This window comes from Fusarium venenatum (genome assembly GCF_020744135.1).
Source record: "Fusarium venenatum strain MPI-CAGE-CH-0201 chromosome Unknown EDB82scaffold_2, whole genome shotgun sequence".
Lineage (NCBI taxonomy): Eukaryota > Fungi > Ascomycota > Sordariomycetes > Hypocreales > Nectriaceae > Fusarium > Fusarium venenatum.
Window position 1 is genome coordinate 5,193,700 of NW_027072130.1, and position 25,089 is coordinate 5,218,788.

The 25,089-nt window shown below is 45.8% G+C and overlaps 11 protein-coding genes across 11 annotated transcripts; 4 read left to right on the forward strand and 7 right to left on the reverse strand.

The window, feature by feature from the left end:
- Positions 1-1,709: 1,709 nt before the first annotated feature.
- EDB82DRAFT_524435 (uncharacterized protein) lies at positions 1,710-2,669 on the forward strand (the record flags this gene model as incomplete). The annotated part of the gene is made up of 2 exons (XM_025734871.2): positions 1,710-2,078; positions 2,130-2,669. The coding sequence occupies 2 exons, from the start codon at positions 1,710-1,712 to the stop codon at positions 2,667-2,669; spliced, it is 909 nt and encodes a 302-aa protein (XP_025585634.1).
- Positions 2,670-2,833: 164 nt separating this feature from the next.
- Positions 2,834-3,571, reverse strand: EDB82DRAFT_555580 (uncharacterized protein; the record flags this gene model as incomplete). The annotated part of the gene is made up of 1 exon (XM_025734872.1): positions 2,834-3,571. One exon carries the CDS (start codon positions 3,569-3,571, stop codon positions 2,834-2,836), a length of 738 nt encoding a protein of 245 aa, XP_025585635.1.
- A 418-nt stretch (positions 3,572-3,989) lies between these two features.
- EDB82DRAFT_524437 (SGNH hydrolase-type esterase domain-containing protein) lies at positions 3,990-4,559 on the reverse strand (the record flags this gene model as incomplete). The annotated part of the gene is made up of 2 exons (XM_025734873.1): positions 3,990-4,406; positions 4,467-4,559. The coding sequence occupies 2 exons, from the start codon at positions 4,557-4,559 to the stop codon at positions 3,990-3,992; spliced, it is 510 nt and encodes a 169-aa protein (XP_025585636.1).
- A 465-nt stretch (positions 4,560-5,024) lies between these two features.
- Positions 5,025-6,647, forward strand: EDB82DRAFT_555581 (uncharacterized protein; the record flags this gene model as incomplete). Its single annotated transcript, XM_025734874.1, has 1 exon — positions 5,025-6,647. The coding sequence occupies one exon, from the start codon at positions 5,025-5,027 to the stop codon at positions 6,645-6,647; it is 1,623 nt and encodes a 540-aa protein (XP_025585637.1).
- Positions 6,648-10,157: 3,510 nt separating this feature from the next.
- Positions 10,158-10,708, reverse strand: EDB82DRAFT_499026 (uncharacterized protein). The gene has a single exon (XM_065608587.1). It carries the CDS (start codon positions 10,671-10,673, stop codon positions 10,389-10,391), a length of 285 nt encoding a protein of 94 aa, XP_065464823.1. The 5' UTR covers positions 10,674-10,708; the 3' UTR covers positions 10,158-10,388.
- A 1,825-nt stretch (positions 10,709-12,533) lies between these two features.
- Positions 12,534-13,379, reverse strand: EDB82DRAFT_499028 (uncharacterized protein). The gene has a single exon (XM_025734878.2). It carries the CDS (start codon positions 13,365-13,367, stop codon positions 12,777-12,779), a length of 591 nt encoding a protein of 196 aa, XP_025585640.1. The 5' UTR covers positions 13,368-13,379; the 3' UTR covers positions 12,534-12,776.
- A 100-nt stretch (positions 13,380-13,479) lies between these two features.
- On the reverse strand, positions 13,480-15,497 carry EDB82DRAFT_566790 (pectin lyase fold/virulence factor). Its single transcript, XM_065609835.1, has 7 exons — positions 15,078-15,497; positions 14,899-15,026; positions 14,811-14,849; positions 14,420-14,759; positions 14,284-14,370; positions 14,163-14,236; positions 13,480-14,113 (listed from the first exon to the last, which is right to left on the reverse strand). Exons 1-7 carry the CDS (start codon positions 15,408-15,410, stop codon positions 13,681-13,683), a joined length of 1,434 nt encoding a protein of 477 aa, XP_065464824.1. The 5' UTR covers positions 15,411-15,497; the 3' UTR covers positions 13,480-13,680.
- Positions 15,498-16,403: 906 nt separating this feature from the next.
- EDB82DRAFT_574936 (HSP20-like chaperone) lies at positions 16,404-17,509 on the forward strand. Its single transcript, XM_025734880.2, has one exon. It carries the CDS (start codon positions 16,657-16,659, stop codon positions 17,416-17,418), a length of 762 nt encoding a protein of 253 aa, XP_025585642.1. The 5' UTR covers positions 16,404-16,656; the 3' UTR covers positions 17,419-17,509.
- A 183-nt stretch (positions 17,510-17,692) lies between these two features.
- On the reverse strand, positions 17,693-18,097 carry EDB82DRAFT_555591 (uncharacterized protein; the record flags this gene model as incomplete). Its single annotated transcript, XM_025734881.2, has 1 exon — positions 17,693-18,097. The coding sequence occupies one exon, from the start codon at positions 18,095-18,097 to the stop codon at positions 17,756-17,758; it is 342 nt and encodes a 113-aa protein (XP_025585643.1). The 3' UTR covers positions 17,693-17,755.
- Positions 18,098-18,996: 899 nt separating this feature from the next.
- EDB82DRAFT_461262 (glycoside hydrolase superfamily) lies at positions 18,997-21,556 on the reverse strand (the record flags this gene model as incomplete). Its single annotated transcript, XM_025734882.1, has 4 exons — positions 18,997-20,392; positions 20,447-20,740; positions 20,793-21,372; positions 21,424-21,556. 4 exons carry the CDS (start codon positions 21,554-21,556, stop codon positions 18,997-18,999), a joined length of 2,403 nt encoding a protein of 800 aa, XP_025585644.1.
- Positions 21,557-24,246: 2,690 nt separating this feature from the next.
- On the forward strand, positions 24,247-25,027 carry EDB82DRAFT_536351 (uncharacterized protein; the record flags this gene model as incomplete). Its single annotated transcript, XM_025734883.2, has 2 exons — positions 24,247-24,569; positions 24,621-25,027. The coding sequence occupies exons 1-2, from the start codon at positions 24,509-24,511 to the stop codon at positions 25,025-25,027; spliced, it is 468 nt and encodes a 155-aa protein (XP_025585645.1). The 5' UTR covers positions 24,247-24,508.
- Between the last annotated feature and the right edge of the window lie 62 nt (positions 25,028-25,089).

Here is a 25,089-nt window from a genome sequence, read left to right on the forward strand (position 1 = left end):
AAACAGCCTTGATTCTTATTAACGGCTTTCCGCACTAACATCCTTTATTGCCAATACCCACTCTTGACGACAGCTAGGCATCATACTCAATCACGTTCCCTCTACCCGTCACTTCCTCTGAACGATCAATTTCCAACATTATGATTCAACAATTATATCATAGGTACATATGAACAGGTCTTTCACTCTGAAATTGAACATAGACTCAAAACTTCATCGATATCTGAGTTTCTGATCAGATCAACCTCCAGCAGCGTCACCACTGGACACAATTCCGCCCCAAAGACGCTGTTCGTCTTTCCAATCCACTCGATAGCTAAGTTGTAGCAGCCAAGGTCGCTGTATGAAGGTTCACCTTGGTATAGATCAGCGTTCTCGTTTTTGATGTGACGGATGTGGTGGTATATCGGCCTTGAAGGTAGACGGTATACCCCAAGATAGAGATGAAGCGGCCGTTGTCGATCTCTGTTGGAAAGCTCGGGAGTCGCGGGAAATCAGTACATAGGGCGTTTGCAGCATTCGAAGTCGACAGCGATGTGGTTGAACAGCCTCAACATGGCGAGTTCGTTGTTTGAGGGATCGGCGCGTTTTGCCACCTCACATGCAAAAATCGACGCGCAGTCACAACGAGGATCATAGTAGGAGTAGGGCCTCGCTCCGTCGACAGCGGTGTCCCAAGAGGGAGCTACTTCGTACTCTATCTTCTTCCATAGCGCTTTGGCGAGACTTCTGGTCTGTTGGCAGATCCAGAAAGCAGGTGGTGGCGTTGATCGTCTCAATCTGAATAATGGATCATGCTTATCAGATATTTGCCAAAAATTGTGCATCCGTGGCGGCGTCGCCAACCTCCAGATCATGATTTGGATCTCTGGTGGAATCGTAAGGAGAAGCGATGTTTGCAAAAGGGGTGGCTTATCGTTAGAAACTCTCCAAGCAAGTAGTGCTTCGGAAAGATCGTGGTTGGGATCAGTGGTTGACATCGTGGTAGTGTGGGCTTCGTCAGAGCAGTTGTTGTTTCGCTACTTCCAAATGATTGACATTGGTCTTGGAAAAGAAAATTGTTGAGGGTGTAGGATTCACGGTAAACAAAATCAGCTACTGTCAGGGCGACGGCCTCTTTATATGGCCCAAGGAGCTGAAGGTCTGATGGCAGTGAATATGGATGATTTATCAGAACAGATGACGTATAAAGACCACATTAATACCATTAACGCGTCGGATCATGGTCACGTCAATAGGAACTGCACTGAGCAGATGGATCGGTAGGAGGCTACCCTAGATCCACCATCCACTCACCGCCAGGTGCAATCGGTCATATATGGCGACGTTTGAACGAGGCCTCATAGTTGCAATGGGTGTTACTGTACATCAATCAAAGCCAAGAGCAAAGCTGATAAGGCTATGAAGCAGAGTCATCAGTGGCGCTTTAGTCTTACATGTCCTGGGTCACATGCCCCAGTCCACTCCGTGGAGCAACGGAGCCAGTGGATTCCTCACGCCATTCCTAGATTTCTATTTAATATTCATTGGGTAGTAGCTACAAAACCAAGAGCTTGACGCCTCTGTCCGAAGACTGCCGGAATGGCTGGGATCACTGATGCAGTAAAGTAGTTAAGTTGGAGACTTGCCCCCCATGTCTGGTGCAAATGCCTTCTACACAGAAATGACTATTTTTGAGACAGAGCAACTAGTGATTGGTAATTATGAAAATGGCTCCCAGTATTACTGTTGTCCCTGCCTCTACCAGAGTTGGCACAGAAACAATTCGTCAGCTTCTGGCCTCCCCCGAGAAGCCCTCGGTTCGCGGCATCTACCGTGACACGGCTAAAGCTCCCTCCGAGTACATCAGCAACCCCAATTTCGAAGCCGTCAAAGGTGATGTAGAAACTGGAATTGGCCTCGACTTCACCGGCTCTGACGGGGTTCTATACGTGCCCCCTCCGATATACCAAAAGAAAATGGATCTGGCCGATTGGGCGGAACTGACAGCTACAAATGTCAAAATTGCATTGCATCAGTCAAATGTTGAGAAACTTGTCGTATTATCCGGTCTTGGAGCACGTTATAAACACGGTGTTGTGAGTAACAATGCTTGGGTTTCAGTCAAGTCGCTAACGTTGAATAAACAGGGCCTCGCACGCCTCAACCATGAAACTGACAGGATACTCAAAGACGCCGCACGCGAAGTAACCATTCTTCACTGTACCCATTTCCTCGAAGAGTGGAGGTATATCTTCCAGATGCCACTGGGCGACCCTCCAAGCATCGCTTCCTGGGTTGCCCCGGCAGACTACAAAATTGCCATGGTCAGCATCAAGGATATTGCTGAAGTATCCGTCAAGAGTCTACTAAGAGACTCTCAACAACCCGGCTTTCACTGTGTGAAGATACTAGGCCCTCGTCTGTACAGCTCAAATGATCTGAAGGATGCTTTTGAGGAAGTGACTGGGCACAAGGTGAAGCTTGAACTTGCCCAAGGTGACGACTTGAAGGCTATGCTTGGACTCCTATTCCCAGAGCACTGCATCCCAGATATTGTGGAGGTTTTAGAGGCATCTCTACCTGGTGGACTAGTCGCTACGGAATATGGCTACGATGAAAACACTTTCACGGGCAAAGTTGAGTTGGTTGATGTTATTCGGGAATTGCACAAGAAGTATAACGAATGAACTGATTTGTATTTGGTAGTTCTGCCAGCTAAGAATTACCAAGCCCTCAGATCTAGTCTCCGCACGAATGCTAACATATTGTTTATGAAGAATGAAGTTATTCCGAGCCTATTTGAGATAGTCATTTGGCACGCAGATATCTCCAGTAGCGGAGAACAAGCCAGTTACTCGACAGGAAGCCACTGACTAGCCAATTCCTTGATCCATCCCGGAAAGTGATCATCGTCCACCTGAACACTCTTTCTCTTGCCAAACCAGTCATAAAAAGCTTGTAAGCCAGACAAATCGCATTCAGCCAGGAGATCCATACTGTACAAGTCTTTGGCGTAACGCAAGACCGAGTACAAGACACAATCGGCAATGTTGACCCTTGCATCGCTAGCACAGTCAAAGCGCGGATCATGTTCGTAGTACTTGTTCAATACTCGTAGATTCTTGCGGCAATACTCAAGAATGAGCTTTGCTGTGAGAGGATGGGGTTGTTCAAACTGCTGGAATAAGGCAGTGCCTTTGTGACAAGCGAAGCTGAATTGACTGGTGATCTCGTCCGCAAGAGATAGCATGTCTCGCACTCGACTTCTTTCTGCTGCTGATTCTCCGAGCATAGTACCGTTGGCTTGCTTTGCAAGCTCCACCTGCCAAGGCTCTTCGGGATGATGGCAGATCTCCTCAAAGTACTCGATAATCGCGATTGACTGTTTAATGAATGTCTCACCGGGAAGCCGTAGCATAGGTGCCGTGCCGCTTGGTTTTCCAGGAGCGGATAATTTGCCGTTGTCAACTGTGGCTTCGATGGTCTTAATAAGTGGTGAGTTGAGAATATTCTTCTCGGCAAGGTAGATGAGAACTCGCCGGGGGTAGACACCCCATGAGAGGACGAATAGAGTTAGAGGAGGATCCATTGTGGATGTGATGTTTCTGTTGAATGATGCAGAAATAATGTATTCCGCTGGCTGCTTCTTTATATAACCGTACCTGGGAGACTTTCGTGGGAATTAAGTCTCCGTCCGAAAACGGAAGGTTTTGGATATGTAACCCGACAGACTAAGGAACTTGCCGGGGCCGACAACCGGAGAATTTATGAATCAAAGGCCTTTGATAAGTTGCAAAGCATGCCAAGATTTAGCAGATAATGTGCACATAAATCAAGGGGCGAACATTCATATAGAATGGCTGGAACACGTGCAATCAGCCAGAGTGGGGATCTCACAGCATCATAAGATAACCATGGCAAAGATAACAGAACTATTTTATTGTGATGCTAGATTTTTTTCTGTATCAGAGGAAGCTCCTCTCTTCATGAAAGTCACCAACTACTCCTTACTTCCTAAAAACCTTGATGGGAAACTTGGTACCCATCTCCTTATAAGCAGCAGGGTTACGATGCAAACCATCCCCAGAGTCAAACTGAGTAAGCAACTTGTCCCTATTTCTAATTAATGAAGTAAAATCTACAGTGTGATTAAATGTGCCGTTGTCTAAAATCCACCCGTTGATAGCGACTCTCGTCACCTCTCTTTTAGGAGCATAGTACTGGTTTCCGAGCATCTGAGTGATAGTGGCGCCGATACTGGTTATGCCGGCCTTCTTGATATTACCAGCAATTTGTTGGTAGGCGGTAATGAGTCTATCCTTAATCCTCTTTTGGATGGTAGTGTCTATGGCTGATGGACCGATGTCGTTGATGCCTTTAAAAATAATGATGAATTTAGCGCCAGGTTTCTTAAGAGCATCTTCCTTGTATCATTGGAGAAGCGGAGCCCTCCTGGTTGGTCAGATAGGGAATATTAGGTATACTAGAGCACAAAGGAACGATTGCAGTGTTTGCCGTCTTAGCTTTTGGTGGCGACCATCGTCGGGGTTTGTGAGGTTGGGGTGTTGCGCAGCCATCGCACTTCATCTTGTCTTTAGCATAACGCTCACACGTCGGCTTCCTCGTAAGATTTCTTATGGCGAATTCTATCGCAACAAATATCTGAACGAGATTGATTTTCGGGGTAACTTGCTGCTATGCTGTTCCTTGACGCCATGGCGCTGAGGCTGGGCTTGCCTGGTGGGTAACAGAAGAGTTGACCCCCCAATGTTCAGGATGACAAAAATAGCTAGTTTAAGAGACTAGTCTAAGTATCATAAACTGTATGATTAATTTCGTCTATTAGGCTATCAGCGACTAATTCTTCTGACATCCTGGGGTTTGCTTGTCCCTAGTAACACACTATTAACGCCCCTTGCACTATTATGACGCTGCACCAATAATTGGAACATTCCAGCCCAGACCATATATATACACGAAAGTAAAATGCTGCATTCTCGGCTCTCATCACAAAGCAGCATTGGTCTCATTCTGACCGCAACATGTCCGACCCAACAGCTATCATCGCATTAATTGTTTCTATGGTGGCTTTAGTCATCGCTCTCGCCCAACTTCTAGCCCAGGTCATCGGAACTGTCGAAGGCTATCGGAGATGCCAGGCTGCAGTTATGGGAGCGTGGGCCAGGAAGACGCATCGCGTCTGGCACTGGCGACAATGCCGATATGAGACACTGTTCACCACGCCTGAAATCGTGTTGACACCATACGATCCGTCAAGCTCAGAATCCGTCGCCATGACAGGATATGAGGACTCACGAAAACAAACTTTCGAAATAGAAGATAAGATTGACCCAAGTCACCAACTGGTATGTTGGGTATATCTTCTCAGCGCCCTTCATGAGAGCATAGCACCAATAGCCCGAGAGGTTTTTGCAATTATCCCACATCAGAACCAACGGCTAGACAACACAACATGGCCGACAATACATTTCCGACAAAGGTCGTGGGACTTCATGCCTCCTGATGTTGTGAGGCCTTACGCAACAACACGAGTCAACGACATTGCAATCCTAGCTCGCCGTGCGGGTGTGACCTGGAAGGACTTTCGACCAGCTGAGGGTATCATGGAGGGACAAGGAGGAGGCCACGTATTCTCAGCGACGACAGTTCGGGGAATTGGTGTGATGTTGAATTATACGAGGATTTCCGACGGGGACAATGGTCACAGTTCACGCCTTCCCGGCCATCTCTGCGTTTGCACTCCCGAAGCGGACATGATGTGGTTTGGCATACTAGGAGGAAACCCCATGCTGGCCAGACAGGACAAGTTACCTCCTAGATATCAAGTTGGGACTTTAGATGAGCTTTATGGAACTCTCTGGGAAATTGATCCCGAAGGAATTGCAGTCAAGCACTGCAATGAAACACAAAGGAGACAGGCTGGATTACTACACGGAGTTTGTGATATTGTGCCAATGCTGGCACCTTGGTTACGTCAGCCTGGCTCTATGGTGAATGAGTATCCCAGACCGCTGGGAGGCACCAAAGGTCTGACATGGCATTGTACTGCGTACAAGGTATTTTATGAGGAACTCAAGAATTACAACAGGGATGGGACATGGCAGACACGACAGATCGCAATATATTACGAACAACTACATCAAGGCTACGGACAGGAATGGGACGGAGTTAGTAAAGGCCTAACAAGTCGCCGCATGGACTTCTACGATACTCTGGAGAAGATGTATAAAGAGACTACTGATTACTTCACGGGTGCTCTACCAGCCTACTGCTACGCTACCGACACCAAGTGGCAACAGTCCCATTACATCGATCTCGTCAGTGCCCATCTACGTGAAGCGCCTCGTTCCTTTGCGGATGGTGAAAGGGAAGTCAGAGAGGGTAGAGGCATATACGACTATCTCAATACAGATGGAGACAGGTATTGGCGAGGCGAGGCGATGTATTACTATTGGTGCTACATGCCTGACTATGTGAGATATATGGGCCAAAGGGGTTGCAAGAATGCTCAGCTGGTAGAGGAAGCCTGGATCACCCTGGTGTTCAGGGCTTTCCTATGGCAACGAGCGCATATACCTATTGAAAATGATCAACCGATCCCATCGCAGTACTACGGGAGCAGACTCCCGATCTTTATCAGTTAAGATATTAACCTTTGAGATATGGCCAATCATGCTCCGTACTATTTTTAAAGACCTACCACCGCTTTCTGTCTGCTGTTTACTGTGTCGTCAGCTACTGATACCATTACGGTGCAGTTGAGCGGTAAAGTCTGGTCTGCTGCAGGGAAACAAGCGTCTATTATTGTCAATTTAGGATGGAATGATGATAGTTGGAACAACACGCTGTTTCTACAGCGTAGTTTTGCATCCTAAGGATGATTAATATATCGACTTCGTATTTCTCAAACATGTTCTGACTAAACTGGACCAACGACCTATAGATAAAGACCCATGTGGCGTTAGTAATAAAGCATACACCTGGCTTGTGGAATTGAATAATTCTTGAAATTGTAGTGGGTATCTCGGAGCATATTGCTCAGATTCGTGGAAATTGCTCCCTTTATCTCCTGTGTGAGATATAGTCAGAAACGAGGGCACACGTTTATGGACAATCGCTTTAAGGTACACTAGGCATGGTTCGCTGAAACTGGCCCATTCTGTAGCTGCTATGGACCTCCTTTGCCGGTGGTACTCGAGAATTGGCTTGGCACATGTTCTCGACAGAAACATGCATTAAACTGTTACCGCCTCCTCAGTAGTGGCGGGGCGAACATTCATTCGAAATGTTTTGAACATCAGCACTGTGGGAAGCAGAAGGTGGCATTCTTACGCGCAACATAGCACATGCTGACACTAGGCTTTTAGGGTCTCACCATCAACGCTCTCAGGGCGGTGTCGAGGCTTGCCTTGTGATAACTACAACAAAGTCACACCTATATTGAGCAGAAGGGAGATTACTTGCAGATCACACGGAGTTGGTTGACATGTTATGGCGCTTGAACCATAGGTCTTAGTGAGATATAATTTCGAATACGGACTTGCAATCAGTAATCCAAGTTTGATGGCTTTTATAGTTAAGACTGTAATATATTGTAAGCTAAGATAACATCGTAGTAACATGTCCTGGGAAGGAGCATTCTATAGAAATTTTTTAAAACATTTTGCACTATGCTGGTTATTGCTGTCCACTATTGCGGACGTAACAGATTGAACCACGGCAGAGCCGAGCAAAGGACTTCATACATCAATCTTCAACGGACATACTGTTTATCATTTCAGAAAAGCCTCTCGATTGTCAAAAAACTAAGGCCGTCCGTCAAAGCCGACAAAAACATACAACAGCGGGGATTCGCTGGTCGTCACCGACCCAACTACTAATCCGCCCCTTACCAGCTTGACTATGGGAGAGCGGACGGGATCCCGTATTTTCTGGTAGGTATGGTCGTATGTGCTGATACTGCTTGAACTTCACATTATATACCCCAGAATCTGATATTTCTGCAATCCATATCAGACTCCCTTATCCATCGAAGTTAAATTACTCCTGTAGTGAGAGGTCAATGATCACCACTGCGTTATGCCAAACTCAGTAGAATCTGCACCAATCAATTTTGCTATTTAATCCGCTGTCTAAAATTTTCGCGTTACGAAGGCGAGAGCAGAAGATTGTCCTTCAATGCCGTACTGTATACAGTTGCCAAAACGAGATGAACTGCTTCGGTCTCGTTCATCCCCAGCGTTGCGAATGTGGGATTGGAATAACGCCACAAACTGATGTCAAGTATTGCAGGCGCCACTTGTTTCTAAATCGGTCTTCAATGCAGGTGGCGGTAATCGATCACCAGGTACCGAGACATAAAACCCAGTGGTCACCATCTTAGTCATAAGTCAAGAGCCACAGATCGGAAGCCCGGATTGTCCTTGCATACGTCAAGACTAACTCGTATATATTGTCCAGTAGCAGGTGAAGCGAATATTCATAACTCTGCAAGGCGTCTTGAGCCACCAAGCCAAACTTGTAAATTCCTGATTCAACCACACCATCTTGTTTACCATCCAGACTGAGGAAAACCAAACAGCATCCAAGATCATACTTCGAGGATCAAGTAACAATCTCGGAAAGCTGGAAGTAGTGACAATGTACGCATCGCATATTCAGACTTGGTGTGTTAAGTTTGAACCTTGAGCATAAGCATAAGGTTAAGAGGAAGAAACTACTCAGTTATTGTGGAGTACTCTGGGCTCGTATTATGCATGAGAGAATCACTGCTTGATCACAAACAAGCCCGAAAATAACTCTGGATCGATGCAAGAATGGCCATCGGGAATTAATCTGAAGTTGTGAGGAGTAAGAAGAGGTGGGGATGCATATCTAGGGTTGATAAAGTATGCAGCTCAATTTATCACATCAATAGTCTGAGAGTCTCTTGTCTTTAGCTTGAAGGCTTGCAGAGTTGAGGTTTAGATGCTGGGAACTCACAATACCAATGGTTCAACCAAATATACTAGACTAGTCCCGTTAGTTGCATGCAGAACTTGCTCAGACTTCTGGGCCTCCGAGATAGAGTTGTCCATGTGAGGGGCACAAGTAGGAAAATATTGACTTTCGAATTAACTGTGGCCCTTCCCGACCAACACTTCAGCTACCGGTCCAGTAACTTGGATGGTTAGAACACCGTCTTGGATTAGTGCTGATACTAACGCAGAATTAACTTTAGATCTCCAACGTTATGATGTCTCGACGTTGAGTCCCGTTATGGCTTCGTACCCGCAATGGCACTGAGCTTAAAGCCACAACTAACGGCTCAACTAAACCAGACCGGGCCAGACCAATCTGTCATCATGCCATGTCATTCATGTAACTATCCATACACATAAAGGCTTTTAAAAAAGCTTAATGAATATGAACTGACAGATCGGTGAAAGGCTACGGTGACACATACTGATAAGGTTAAAAGCAAGCATCAATTGCAGAGTTTCTGCTGTGTTTGTCTGCACTAGCAGAGAAGCCCTACTGGTAGAGGCACAGGAAATAAAAGAAAAATCCATCAGGCTAATGCGTTGGTCATTTCGTTGTAGATTCCCAACCTATCTGCAAGCAGCATGTTTGGTTTGTGCCTTATGACACCACCAGCATTGGCGGATTGGAGGCGATCCTCTTCCAGTCAGGTTTTCAATAGAAACATGCATTCAAGTATCCATGCTCTAGAATTGTCGTCGCAGATTGGTTGAGTCACCGGGTATTGCAAGATCGTGCATTTGGTGCGCGTTGCAGGTGGAGGTCGCGAGGCCGATTCTCACCAACAGTATTGGCTGTACGGTAAAAATTTGTTGAGGTGACCAGTACTATAAACAAACGCGGATATTATACTTGTCATACATTTCTAAGTTTGTAGCTCCTACACCATCAGTTGTGCATTACGAGGTGGGTAAGACGTATGGCGTTTGAGTTCTTGTGAAAGGTGGAGATAGTCAGAGTTCAGTTTAGCGCAAGCGTTTGCTTTGCTGAAAGTGTCTTGTAGGATCATGATACTCACTTAGACAACATGTGGCTCTGATAGTTACTAACAAGATGATTGAGATCCAGAAAGAACATAAAAAGGAGTAGCATTCGTCTCTTCATCACCTTTCTTTCTTTCACTCACTATCAATCTCTCACTTTCACAAATATTCACCTTCTTTCTTCACTCATTCACAAAACACTATCTACATTCTTTCAAGACTGTGCCTCGCAAACGGCTTGGCGACATATCTACAAAGATGAAACTCTCCACTTTGACACTCTTGGCTCTGACTACAGGTGCTATAAGTGCACCAGTTGTCGAACGAGGAGAACATGTCGAATACCGCTATTATGAAAGAAAGAATGGCGGTGAGTGGGTGCTAATCGAATATGATCCGCGATGCCCTCCGGAGAAACCAGTGCAACCCAAGCCCGTGGTTTCTTACCATGAGCCCAAGCCGTACCACCCCGAGCCAAAGCCAAAGCCACATTATTACAAGCCTGAGCCTAAGCCTTACCACCCCAAGCCTTACTATCCTAAGCCAGAACACAAGCCTGAGCCGAAGCCGTATCATCCAAAGCCCTACTATCCCAAGCCGGAACACAAGCCTGAGCACAAACCAAAGCCCTACTATCCCAAGCCTGAGCACAAGCCAAAGCCTCATTATCCTCCTCCGAAGCACAAGCCTGAGCACAAGCCTGAGCACAAGCCAAAGCCTCACTATCCTCCTCCGGAGCACAAGCCTGAGCACAAGCCAAAGCCTCATTATCCTCCTCCGGAGCATAAGCCTGAGCACAAGCCAAAGCCTCATTACCCTCCTCCGGAGCACAAGCCTGAGCACAAGCCAAAGCCTCACTATCCTCCTCCGGAGCACAAGCCGGAGCACAAGCCAAAGCCTCATTACCCTCCTCCGGAGCACAAGCCTGAGCACAAGCCAAAGCCTCATTATCCTCCTCCGGAGCACAAGCCTGAGGCTAAGCCTTACGCACCTCCTAACTAGCTTTAGCTATTTCCTTCAATCACAAGGCCCATGAAATTAGGATCCACCAAAAGGACCTGTCATTCCTTTACTTGATGTTGAGGATTACTGTGACTGGATCTCAGTCTGGGACGGAAGAACCAATACGCTTGCTATGCAAGGATATTACTTATACATTCACTTCATTAATACCGTACATTACTCGGTCCCTCACTCCCTTCAATCTCAACGAGATATAATTATTACCTAACAAACAGATCAGTTGGACTTGATACACTATCATTACTATTCAGCTTAACTTCTTACACTCTCTTTCGAGAACTCTTGTTTATCTCTAGTTGTACTTAGTTAAAACATAATTCAAAAGAGAACTTGCACTATCAAGTGTAATGCAATGATGCGCTTCACTAACAGTGACCTTGAATCCTGAGTCTATTGTCTCTCTACTTGCCTGGACAAAGATCTCATTCTGATATTATAGACTCAACATGCAAGCTCCCTTTGCCATACTTTCTATGTTGGTTGAAGCTTTGTGGGACATGGTAACCATTTCTGTAAATATATCTGGGGATTCCGAGAGACTTGGCCACATCATCGAGGTTACAGAATATCATTTATTAATGTAAGTAATATCTTTTTAGAGATATATGTAAGCTATCGGTAGCCAACTATACCACACTGGGCTTTGACGGACCGATGTCTCAAACTACTTGCGTTCTGGCTCCAGACCCGAGTTTTCCATTTTTCGGAGTTCCTTAACGATATCCTTTATAACCCACGAGCGGACACGATATATACCATCTTTAGGTCCAATGAGACTCCAATCGCTTTCAGATGCGAAGAGGCGTTCCAACGAATTGATAAAGGCTTTCTCATCCTTGACTATAAAAGGGTCGACATATTCACTGAAGAAAGCCTGCCAATACTATTAGCGGCGAAATGTTCTTCTGGTACGCGCATTTTGATAATTCGTTGAGGATGGTTGATTGTATTAATCGCCAGAGCACTAGTGGTTGTAAATATTGTTTTTGTTGTTCGCATGACGGAGAAAACCATTTTACGGGTTTTATAATAGGGATTTCCGATTGTGCCATTCATTTTTCTCGCAATGGTGACTTCTATGATGTACTTTTGATGGTAATGAATTGGTACCAAGACGCGGTACTCAATGGGCCTTGACTAGGATTTACCGGGAGACATGTTTGGGCTACCAATAACGCTCACAGAACCTCGATTAAGTGTTCATGATTAAGTAAAGAAAGTGAGAGATAACATTAGAGATTCAATCCCATTCCTTGATATTCATGGATTTCGGACTAGTCGGTAGAAGCAGCTGACTGTCCATATTGACCTTGTGTTATATGCTGATCATGCATGCGGCCAAACCAAAAGAGTATTTAAGATATCTGTTCTGTGCAGCCCATGCAGTTATGCCCAAATGCAGTAAAGCTTAGATCTAATTACAAGCCATTATATGTGTTGGAAAATGTAAAGCATCCTTCACGTCACATCACGTATTCCATCAATACACCAGCCTTTGAAGATCTCTGTGTTTCAATTTGTGCCTATACAGGCAGCTCCTTACCGTTTTATGTATCCTTCCTTTTATTATGATGTAATAATCATTGTGTTCTATACAAACTGAGATAGTCGCCGTCTCAATCGCTCTTTGGCTATACCTCCAAAACTGTTGCCGTCTTCCTTAAAATCGACGCTTCAAGGCAATTGAAACCACTGCGCAGAGCCTTCTTGGCCCCAATGATTTTACAAATATATGTTAAGTATCTGTCATATGTCGTCCGCCGTGCAACCCATCAACTTCCGAATAGCATCTTTTCCGTTTTGCTGTAGACTGCGAGCGCCAATACCAGCCCAGACACCTGCGGGACGAGGCGGCGTTTCAATGTTAACCCAAGATTCGCCTTGCCACTGCAACCAAACATTTCTGTTTTGGTCGAAAACATAGAGGCTATGATTTTCTGGATGCAACTGAGCAAACATTGTCGTTGCCCATGCCGTTCCTCCGGGAGGTTGAGCGTTGTCCCCTGCCTCTGGAATGAAAGTGACAGCATAGCATGCTTCGCTCCAAGCCACTTGATAGTAATTGCGGCGCAACAAGCGGGTAACTGTCGGCCGACGTGCTGGGCTTTTCCCAAGAGCTCTGGCCGCATTTTCAATGGCTTCATTGCCTATCTTGAGTTCTTCATCGGTAAGTCGAATAAGCTGGTCTTCTGAAACCTGGCTCGAGTGCTCAGGAAAGCTCCAATGTATGACTTGATGTCTCACAGAAGCAGCACAATTTCCCCATTCCATGTCGGCGCCGTCAGCACCTCCAGAAAGGCAGATGTTTGGGTTTGTTGAATTTTGAAGATAGTCCATTTTCGATTCTGAATGAACACAATTCAATGTTGCCCGATTCATTCTGCTTATCCAACAAGTAAGCAGTGGATGAGTCATATTTGAACCTTGGCTTATGAGTCAACAAGGTGGCCTGAACGCTAATTGTGATTATTTTCGCTGCGTACAAAACCGTAATTCAATATAATTCCTCTGAGCTTGCATACTTCCCAAGATGAACGGATTACTTGACTATCTTTGTGCAGCGTTTCTGTATAGTTAATGGCTCTCAGAAAGCTGTCTGACCTAGAATTATCAAGCAAGCTCAGCTTCCTCTTCAGTATTCAAATGATATCTATTCCGGATGAAAGGCACCCTTCTTCTTCTCAATTAATCCACTGCCCCAAGGATCCGTGTCGATAGGCACCAATGGTGTTTTGCATTTTGCCTTGAGTGCCGCCTGAGCCTCGTCGCTTTCATATGGAACACAGTCCACTCCAACATCGCCATGCATCCCATCACAGATAACCACAGGCTCTCCACCACATGGCGGTTTGACGTCGAAGTTCTTGAGGGTAATGTTGGCGCAAACAGCATCTTCAGCAGATGAACAAGAAAGACGAGCTACAGCGTTACCATAAACACCAGACGTGTAGCCTGTGAAGTTCTCGAAGTGTATGTTGGTAATTTGCATGCCTGAGGGATGTGCATTGCACTCCTCGGCTGATTTGTTGAAATAGCAAGAATCGAGGAAAATGCCGTAATCCATACGTGCGACCCAGAAATTTCTGGCCGAATGTCAATAGCTAGACTTGGATAAGCCTGATTGGTACTCACTTGAACGTTACGTTGTTAACAAAACCCGTGCCAGTTTCGTTTCCGGCCCATACCTTGATACGAGCACCAGAATACTGAGAACATTAGAACGTATAGCGAGTGAGCTGGAAAAATGACATACATCTCCATTCATCATCCAAACGTTCTCGATATGCACATCGTGAACATTAGAGACTTCCCCTTTGTATTGTCCCAGTGATCCCATAGACTTTCCACGTCAGCTTGATTAGGTAGAGTCTCTTGCGTATGGAACTCACCTGGCCGTGTGTACCATTACAATACATGGTGTTGACATAAAGATCAGAGCTGTTGGGCTTGGGAGAGAAACAGTCATCATCAATATTGACCCATGTCCTCTCAATTCGCACGGTCGAAGTGTTCATTGTGTTCATAAAGTCAGTATTCTTGGGGATGATGCTACCATTATTTGACAGAGCGGTCGCTACGACATCGGTGTATGAGATGTTCTTGGAGCTCACAATGAAGTTATTCCAGCAGGGCGAGTCTTTGAGATGGATGCCGGAAACGTCAAGGTTGGTCGTGTTCTCTGCGTAGAACAGAATCGGACGGTAATACTTATTGTCGGGATTTAAAATGCTAATAGATAGTCAGTACTTTGCCACCTATCGGAGAATTCGGTCAACTCACGAGCCTGTGCCGGCCTCAAACTCATTCCACCAACGTTGTCTACTACTGTCAGCTGTGAGGCACCTGCGTTGGTCTGATATAGACTAACCCTTGACCTTCGATGACGCCGTTGCCATATATCTTGATATCGTGCCCTCCCCATTTCCAAAACATAATTGACTTTTGAAAAGGGTGGTACCAAGCATTTTCCTGCCAATACTCAATGTCATCCGTAAACTATCTCTGTTAGATTCCAAGACAGTGTGCGATCCCAAAAAGATGACTGACCCGGATCTCACCCTCTAAGTGAATGTGAATATCATTGAGACCTGTCAAATCAAGCGCCTTTCCGATAACGAATGTCTGACCATGTGGTAAGTACAAGGTGTTACCCCGGTCAGCCTGACGCACACCGCGTTCGAAGTCGTCGGAAACATCATCCTCATGATCTCTCGACGCGCGAATCTTTATTATTTTGCGTTGCTCGTGCTTAGGAGGCTTGTATGGATGTTTTTGCCGGAAACCCGAAACATCGCGAGGCACATCTTGCGGCAGAGACACAGCATCGATGGTAGTGATGGCCAATGCCCCAAGTAAACCCAAGATTGGAAGATAACGCATCTCAAACAGCTCGAAATGTGAAAATTAATGCTCCGGTATTGCTATTAAAGAAATTGAGGTTCCCAAAACGTGGGAAATGCATATCGGCATTCTAAATGGGTTTGTCGATGATATATACAATCGCTCACCAGGGACTCGGTGTATCATTGCGAATTTACCGAAAGCAACAGGAGCATATGGATTCTACAGCATAAGCCTTCGTGCCAGCCAGCCCCTGCTTCGTGCGATGTTGCGATGCCAAGGCGGAAAAGGTAGTTGATCTACCGATGCAAGCAAAGCTAACTACAAACAATTGGTGGAATATTCTTTCGGCCGACGATCCGCTCAATCGAATTCAGATTAGCTGTTTGTTTCGAGGATCGGATAACTAATGAGATTAAAAAAAGGTTCTCCCCATGATTGACCTTTTCCGCAGTAAGAACTTATTGTCTTGGAAAATATAAAGAGTTTTTTTCTTTTGTCTAGGTAGATTGAGCATTCATGAGGAACTTTTTGGATTGTCGGTTAGTGATAACTGTTGGCACATATATCAAAAATTGCATACTTGGATTCATAACGCGACCATTTGATGTCCACACACTGATCTCTCAATTGTGTAGCTATGAGGTAAGTCCATTGAGAATTATTTCAAGAAGAAAATAATACGCAACATCATGTTTTTGCTCATAAAGTCTTTATTGTGTTCTCTTGATTGCATTCCGAAGATTGCCTTGGTATCGGGTAAACAACCACGATAGTGCAGCAACGGAAACCATTGAACGGCTAAACGACGGATGACATTAGAATGGAAATGAGATCATGGCTAGCAAATGCTCGACTTGATTGGTTCAGTCGAAGCCCTTGTCTGGATCATTCTCCACGACCTTTTCTGATTTGTAAAGTGGATTGCAAAGCAAAGCAGACAAAGGCGCCACAGTGGCTGAGTGGCTTAGCAGGAAAGGTTTCCTGACAAATAGCGTCTCACTCAGCAGAAGAAGCTCCACGAACCTTCTCGATACTTCGAGCAATGTCATGGCCTTTCGTGATGGTGAGTAACGGCTTGCGCATCAACGCGATGCATAAATGCAATATGTGAAATTGCTCTATAAGTAAACGACTCTCGACATGTTTGGAGATTTTTTGTTCATCAGAATTCAGCAGCTTTACAACTCATTTAATTAATACAAACAACACAAAAACCTCCTCTACTCAACCAATCATTATCCCTGCTACCTTTTTACCACTTAAACAAAAACACATCAACAAAATGGCCTTCTTCCTTCCCCGTACTGTCTACCATACCCAGGCTCCCCTGAACCCACTCTACTATCTTCTCAAGGAACTTGACCAGTCTGTTTCACAGCCCCAGCAGCCTCAGCAGCCTCAGCAAAGAAGCCGATGCCAGTCTCAACAGAAGAGCCAGGCTCAGGCTGAATGCCCCGCCTATCGGGTGACAACCCGACCATGGGAGCCCCGCTTTGAGGCTCATGAGACGGAGGACTCCTTTGTTCTCTACGGCGAGCTTCCTGGTCTGAACAAGGAAAACGTCACTGTCGAATTCCCCGAACCTCGCAAGCTTGTCGTTAGTGGCAAGGTCGAGCGTTTCACAGAAGCCTCCAAGGCAGCTGAAACAGTCACTGAGCAGACCGCTCCCGCTCCCGTCATTGAGTCAGACAACGAAGACACCCAGAGCAGAAGTTCATACCAAGCTACTGTCGAGGACGATGTTGATGATGAGTTTGAGGTCTTGAGCCACACATCACAAAAGTCAGAGACCGTTAGTCAACCACAGTCTGAGACTCTCAGCGAGAAGGCCAAAGACAAGCAGCCTGAGCAACCCAAGCAGCCTGAGCAACCCAAGCAGCCTGAAGAGCCAAGACGTTCTGGCTACACCAAGGAGTTCTCACGCTACTTCACTTTCCCCACCTACGTCAACCACGAGGCAGTCACCGCCAACCTTAAGGATGGTCTCCTGACTGTCATTGTTCCCAAGGCTACTCCCAAGTCTCGTCGCATCCTCATTAACTAGAGGATCGGATATTGGTTTCGACATTGAATGTGATATTCTTTGGATTAGATATGTTTAGGAGTTCTTAGTCTGGTTTTCTTAATTAAATGGTTTTTCTAAAATTATTGTGACTTTATTTAACAAGTCGTTCGTGAAAGAGTGAATAGTATTGTGTCACGACAATGCCCTTTCGTAATACCATGCAGCCTTGTAACATTGCGGGCAATCCGTGCGGCAACACCGCCTTTATATTCAACGTGACAGTTTCATAGCTACAGGCGATGATGACAAGTTGACAAGAATTTGATCCTGGGGATCGAGCCAATATACAAAGTAACCCCCAATACTGCTACTACATCTAACCAGACATGCCCGGCATTTCGTCTACAACTTCATAACCTTCCAGTTCCTCAAAAAGAGATATAGCAGCGTCCATTTGAGTACGATGACCGATAATCTCCTTTCTAATTACGTCGATACACTCCTTCAGCTCCTCAATCTCAACCTCGAGCATTGTGGCCTTATCTGGGGTGCTCCTCGACTGGCGACCATCGTAAATACTCCCAGCTAGGGTTTTCTTCTCTTCGTAAGTTGCCCGGAGCGAGGCGAGGCACGTTTTGGCATCGTTCCAATCCTTCTGAGCCGATATGAAAGTACCTCGTACTTGTTGGAGACGGGCACCTATTCCTCGATCGGGCATAGTGATGAAAAGGATGCAACCAGGGGATTGGCTTGAACCCAAGACAACTAAGTGGAAATAAATCTCGGAATGTTGATGTAGAGTTGATAGTAAGCCGAATGTGTTTGTGTTGAGAAGAAGAGAGGCATATAACGAATAGTCAACTGCATTTGCAAGGAAATAGTATTTTGACAGAAAACGGGTGGCCCTTTCACAAATGTTATAAGCGGCGATTGAGAGGATAAAAGAGTCAGTGCTTACTTGGCATCCTTAGTAAGGTCATGTAGAAAAGCAATTGGTGCCCGACAGTGACTGCCCGTGTTACCTGTTCCCATTATACTCAGTGGATGCCTGACTTCTTGTATCCTTCAGCTTGACGGGACTGAATGAGCCTATGGTTGGTGGCATTGTTTGCTGTCGGTTCATTGCTACGTCAAGCCACCGACATCAGTACCAGAAAATCACTGCCTGTACATGCGCTAATGTATCTCAAAGCGGACTACTGTATGCAAACATTCGTATGTACGCTTGTGATGTTTATGTGTCTTAACAAAGACTATTACCCGCGAATCTTCTGAATTAGCAACAACAAACAGTAGGCTTATATCTAAAGTTTGCATGGGCCTCACCACTAAAGCGATCACAAGATCAATAGGACTTTATTGTCTAGGTAGAGTCGAAAGGCTAGAGTGAAAAAATGAGTCATTCGGCAAATTAAATATTCATCAAAGTCTTTGTGTCAATATATGGCTCTGAAGTAGAACCAGTGCAAATGGCGTTTTTCAAGATGATTCAATTGTAGAGCCCACAAGAGTTGAACATAACGTATGAGGCCGACGAAGACGTTACTAAAGTGGATTCCCGAATATGTTTTATATACAACTAATACTATATAGGCTCAATATTCCACAGAATTATGATCAAATAACTAAAGTGCTTTGCAAGGGTAGTTTGCGGCTGCTGCTTCCAACAAATACGTTATAACCACCCCGCTGAAGCTGCCATTCTTGGGCAACAACATTCCAAACACTCAAGTCGCGACGCGTGAGCTCGAAATTAACTTCTACTGTCTCTCCAGCCTTGATACTTGGCTTCTGGAAACCTCGGAGTTGTCTGACGGGGGCGCCATCCCCAGGAGTACCGACATATAGTTGCGCAACCTCCTTGCCATCAACGTCGCCAGTGTTGCTGACCTTGGCCGAAATAACAGCGACAACATCCCATAGATCAGCGCGTCCACCTTCACTAAGAGCCCCAGTTGGGTATTCTGGGGCTTCTGTCTCGGGACCGGAGACTTGGAGATCAGTATACTCAAAGGTCGTGTAACTCAAACCGAAGCCAAACTCGTAGCGAGGCGTGATGTTTTTGGCGTCGAAGTGTCGGTAGTCGATAAAAACACCCTCTGAGAAATCGGATTGTGGGAAGTGCTGAAACTTGTTGGGTGCAAGAGTCAAGTCAGGCTTGAGAGTTACACCATAATCTGTCTCGTTGCGGGCGACAGTGTATGGAAGACGACCGGATGGGTTCTCATCTCCGTAAAGCAAAGAAACGAGCGCCTCTCCACTGTCCTGACCTGGAAGGTGTGCGTAGATAACAGCAGTGATGTTAGGGTGGCTAATGAAACCATCCACCAAACGTGCACCGGCGTTGTGAAGGACGACAATTGTGTTTGCACATTTGTCGGCAACATTGTTGATCAGACTGTCAGTGTAATCATCATAAATAGCAGGTCTGTCCCAACCCTCGCTAGCCCATGCGTTTCCAGCAACGATGCAAGCTTCAGAGGTGGGGTTGACAGAAGGATCCCAGCTTTCGAAATCCCAGTACAGTGAGGTGCCATCTTTTCTGGCTCGAGAGACAAACGCGTCGAACGGCGAACTGATCAAGCTTGCGGCGGCGGCTCCCGAACCTCCTCCAGAGATGAGAGTGCCGTTAGGTGCAATGGCTGAGTAGGTGAGGTTCAGGTTTCCCAGGAAACCTCCATTCAGCTCAGTGATGTTGGCAGATTGGGCACCGATAGCCCACGGAGCAAACATAGCACCCTTGACTACTGGCTCTGGGTTATTCTTAGCAGGGGCTGTGTGTGAGTAGCCAAATAGAGAGACAAGCTTCAGGTTGGACTTGAGCGGCAACGTTTTGTTAGTGTTTTTAACAAGAACATGACCCTCTATCGCACCATCCCATAGCGTAGACTTGGAACTCGCGTTTCGAGCATCTACAATAGGATGAGGTGCCGATAGGTCCTTGGCTAGTCCGTGGCCGGGAGTGGGGAAGTCTGGCTGATCCTGGTTGAGCTGATACCAAGTGGCGAGAATTCTGCAAGAATATTGTAAGTCATGTATAGGAACGTGAGTTAAAGGTCAATCTTACCTGGTAGCCATGCCGTCAACATGTGATTCAGGAATGGTTCCGTTGTGAACACCAAGAGTGAGGTTGGCACCCCACACTATGGAGCTAGGCATCGCGACATCAAGTCCAGCGAGAGCGGAGGCCATACCGGAGTGCTGCGCACCCCAGTCCGAAACGACGAAACCTTGGAAGCCCAGCTCTCCCTTGAGAAGGCCGTTGAGAAGTTTCGAGTTCTGGCAAGCATAAGAACCGTTGGCTCTGTTGTAACTGCACATCACACTGGCAAGTCCTGCATGGACTGCATCAGCGAAAGGCCTGTCAAGATTGGTCAGCCATAAACTGATGATCAAGAACCAAGTCAACTTACCACATGTACAACTCATGAAGTGTCTTGTCATCAACATTTGAGGATATAGCCTCTGCCTTAGTGGCGGCAGCGGCAAGTCTGTGAGTCTCTTGCTCTTGAGCAAGCCAGTGCTTTCCACAAGCAACAACACCTGCATTCTGGATTCCAGCTACAGCTTCATGTCCCAGTCTGCCAGCAAGATAAGGATCATTTGAGAAACCTTCCCAATTGCGGCCACCTTCGACGACACGTCCCAAGGGGCCAAAGACTGGACCGAGGAGGATATTTACACCCTTGGTCTTGGCCTCAGACCCCATGTAATAACTTCGGCTGTAAGTCAACTCAGGGTTCCAGCTTGCACCGACATGGATGCCTGCCGGAAATGCGCTGACATAGTCCGTGTTGCGGACACCATTGCCAGCATCTGCTAAACACAAGCCTGGAAAGCCTAAACGAGGTACTCCAGGGATGAAGCCAGAGCAACCAGTGGTTGTTTGGCCTCCTGCAGTCAGATTGACCTTCTCTTCAAGTGTCAACTGAGATACCAATTCTTTTGCTTTGGAGACCGCGGCGGACCAAGAACCAGTTTCCGTTTGTTCCGCTAAATGATTGTCAATGAGGTTACTTATCACAAGGGCATTTCAATACTGACGTGTTGGGTATACCGGTGGGGATTGACCGTAGAAGTAAGTATCTTCGGTGATAACGTCGGGCTGGTTCTGAGCTAGGACACCATGATTCAACAGCGAGAGGGCCAAAAGGCCCGATGCAGAAGTCAAGAACATTGTCAGATTCGGGGTATCTTGGAATCTAAATGCTCGGGAATACTACACTTCTCTCGAGGGGTTTACATCCTTTATATCTTAAGGTCTACTAAGTTCTTGTTGGTCATAACTACACCACTAAACCATCCATTACCCACTCATCGGCAAACTTTTCATCTAAGCTAGTCACTTGATCAACAACCTCGGTGAACTTAACGAATAATAAGGTGATTCCGGTCATCTGGTTGATGTATGCTGGGGCCTAGTATTTACGCAATGCTTTGCAATGGTAGCATAGCGTGACTATAGTACAGAAAAAGTCGTTGACAATCGGGCCTTTTTCTTTCAATAACTGGGATTGTGGGGTTTTTCTGTCTTCTGACATTGGCTTCCCCGACTTTTGCAGTCCAGGATCTCCAGGTTTAGCTTAACTGACAGACCACATCCCCGGTCTTCTCCACCTCCGCCTTTCTAGTTTGGGGTATGGCTTGGCTGTATTTACCCCAGGTATTTCCGACAAACGGATGTAGAACCCTATGAAGTTAGGAATGCAGTTGGAGAAGTTACCGTTCGCAATTGCCGATCAATGTTAACTGTCACTAGCTTGGAAACGATGCCATTGGGACGACATGACTCAGCCTGTTAGCCAGATTGACCACGCACCTTTCTGATTCTATGACACTGATATTTGTCCACCGCGTTTTCTACGTTAGTTGAGTATAATTCTGGTCATGAAGAGGTGGGAATGCAGAGAAAGAAAGGACTCTCTTGGAATGTGTAGTCCCCTATGTACTTAATGATATACATCATGCTTCAAATCGTCTAATTCAAGTCTATGTTGGGATGTCTAACCTATAACAAGCCGTTACATCCTGGAATCAAGATACGATGCAATACTGCCTAGAACATGACCAGACAACCCAATGATTTAAAGCATTGCTGACGCATAATTTCGGCGGAGGAACTATATAATTGACGAGGGTTTAGCAAAGGTCAGATGCCATCAGCGCCAGAGTGATATCACAGGTATACTGTGACCTTCTGAGTCTACCTAATACTTGAACAATGTTCTGCAGTAGCTGGTAGGATGCAGTCTACGTTTTTTACTTTGCCAGTGTTTATTCTTCTTCGCGCCTACAGTTTCTTTTCCACATTACTCATGCAATGTTAATGATAGAATAGCAAGAAGTAGCGATGTCGTGGTTCAGAGACGATCATCGCTCTCGCACCTGTCACACTGTTCGAGGCATTGTCAGACCAGTCTCGATAGTACAAATGTACGCAAAAGTTTTACAATGGATGGGTGAAAATCTCGTGCAGATTGACAAGTGTCATCGCTCAAGGTTGGTAGTTTACTACACACCACGAGAGTAGCGAGAGGTAGACTTGAAAAATCCCACAAAAGAAAAGATTTTCGGGTCCAGGCACCATGTAACAATCCTGATTCGAAAACCAATGTAGTGACATACATGAAAGTGGGAAATACACAGCACCTGTGTGAGTGCACATATAGCTGATTCACTGTCTGGCTGTGTCAAGCGGAGATGATTACACATTCAGGACACGCCAGAGCCTATATACATTACAGTTATGGAAACGAAATGACGTGGTATAGCCTGTATTCCTGTTCGATATGTATAACCATAGGTTTCCGCTCCGCCAAGAGCCAGAAGTCGGCAGACTAGCACGAAGACTTGATTGATACATGGTGATCTTTCATGATCATAAAATGTGTCACCTGGACAATGATACTGTGCTACTACTAGTATTCTACAACAAGACGCCGAGAAGACAGATGCCGATGACTGGTGTGCTCACAGGAGGTGAATCTTGCCAATTGGGAGCTTGATCTCACTGTTGGCTATGGAACCTGTGATATAGTGTCCTGACAAGCACATAAGGTACTGAATATAAACCAGCCAACGATTCATAAACCAATCATTTTCGAGAACGTAAGTACCTACATAATTTGTGTAAAAATATTATGTAGTGGCTGTAAGCTGTCCTGCATTAGGACAAAACATTCATCCTCAGCATATGTATGAAGCCAGATGTGGTATTATCCTGTAAGCCAGTACTCAGACATACTCAATCCTCCAATCATGATATCTTTCTAGGCTGACTTGCAGAACGATGACCCTTTATGGCTTATGAATCTGCACATTGAGCAAGACTCAGAAAGATGTTTCAGAACATTGACAGAAACGAAGAGTTTCAAAGGCAAACATAAATGGAGTTTTCTTTTCTACACAAGGTAAGAGGGGTTTACTGAGACAAGAGTTCTTAGCGCTTATCACTTATATCGACGGACAAGAAAACGGGGACGGGCGAGACGGAAGAGATAACTGTTTATTTGCCCATACCCGGCCAATACACCAAATCGACACCGGCACAGTTCTAGGTCGGGGTCGATTCTCAACGGATCCTTAATAGCATCGGTCTAAATATATGTTAGACTTCTCATCACATCATGTATAAATTAGTTCCCGTTTCATATGTGAGAACTATTCGTTGTTTTTTCGGATATTCCGTAAGTAGTGCAAGAATATGGATAGAAACGGTGGCACATGCAACGTCCCATTGATGTGATCAACGTTTTGCCAAGAGCTAAGCAATAAACATGCAGGCTGACCAACAACTTGCTTCGGCAAATACTACGGCAAAAGGACTCAGAAAGGATGGATGTAACAACTTAAAATCGAAAAAAAAAAAAACGCGCGTCGTCGCGGGCTCCCAGTTATCTATCAACAACCTTATAAGTAATAAGGATTTTGAGCACGAACACCTTTCTTCTTGTATTGCGACCACTGATCTCTCCCATTACTTCAAATCACTTTCATTCGCCCAGAGAACACAGTTCTTGTTGGTACACGAGAAAGCGCAGACTCTATCGGAAATCTGGTCAATATCGTGTCTCTTCTCGTCCCCTACAATCATCCCAGCCGTCTATGGATTCTCTTCTTGTCGCCCGTCATGACGACTCCATACTTCGAAAACACACCGGAGAAGCAGGCGGGTGTTATTCATTTCTTCCGTTAACAATTTGGAACTAAACCTCGGGCCGTCACCAATGTCAGCCTCGAAGGAAAGACGGCCATTGTGACCGGCTCCAGTTCGGGTGTTGGCCTCGAGACTAGTCGTCAGCTTCTTGATCTTGGTCTCAGCAAGCTTTATCTAGCTGTTCGCAATGAGAAGAAGGGCGCTGCAGCTGTTCAAGATCTCACTCAAGGCTGGAATCCTCCTCTAAAGGAAGGCGTTATTGAGATATGGAAGTTGGATCTCGACTTTTACGACTCTATAATGGCCTTTGCTGAGAGGGCTAAGTCCCTACCGCGCCTTGGCATTGTTCTTTTGAACGCTGGGCTGTGCCCTGCCAAGCGTGTTTTGAACGAACAAACAAAACATGATGAGGTTATCCAGGTCAACTACCTTTCAAACGCTCTTCTCGCTCTCATTTTGCTACCTGCTATCAAGGTCACGCGCTTAAACTAGCCGGGCCCAACTCGGATGACATTCACGTCCTCTGAAGTGGCTGCCTGGTCCAAGTTCAAGTA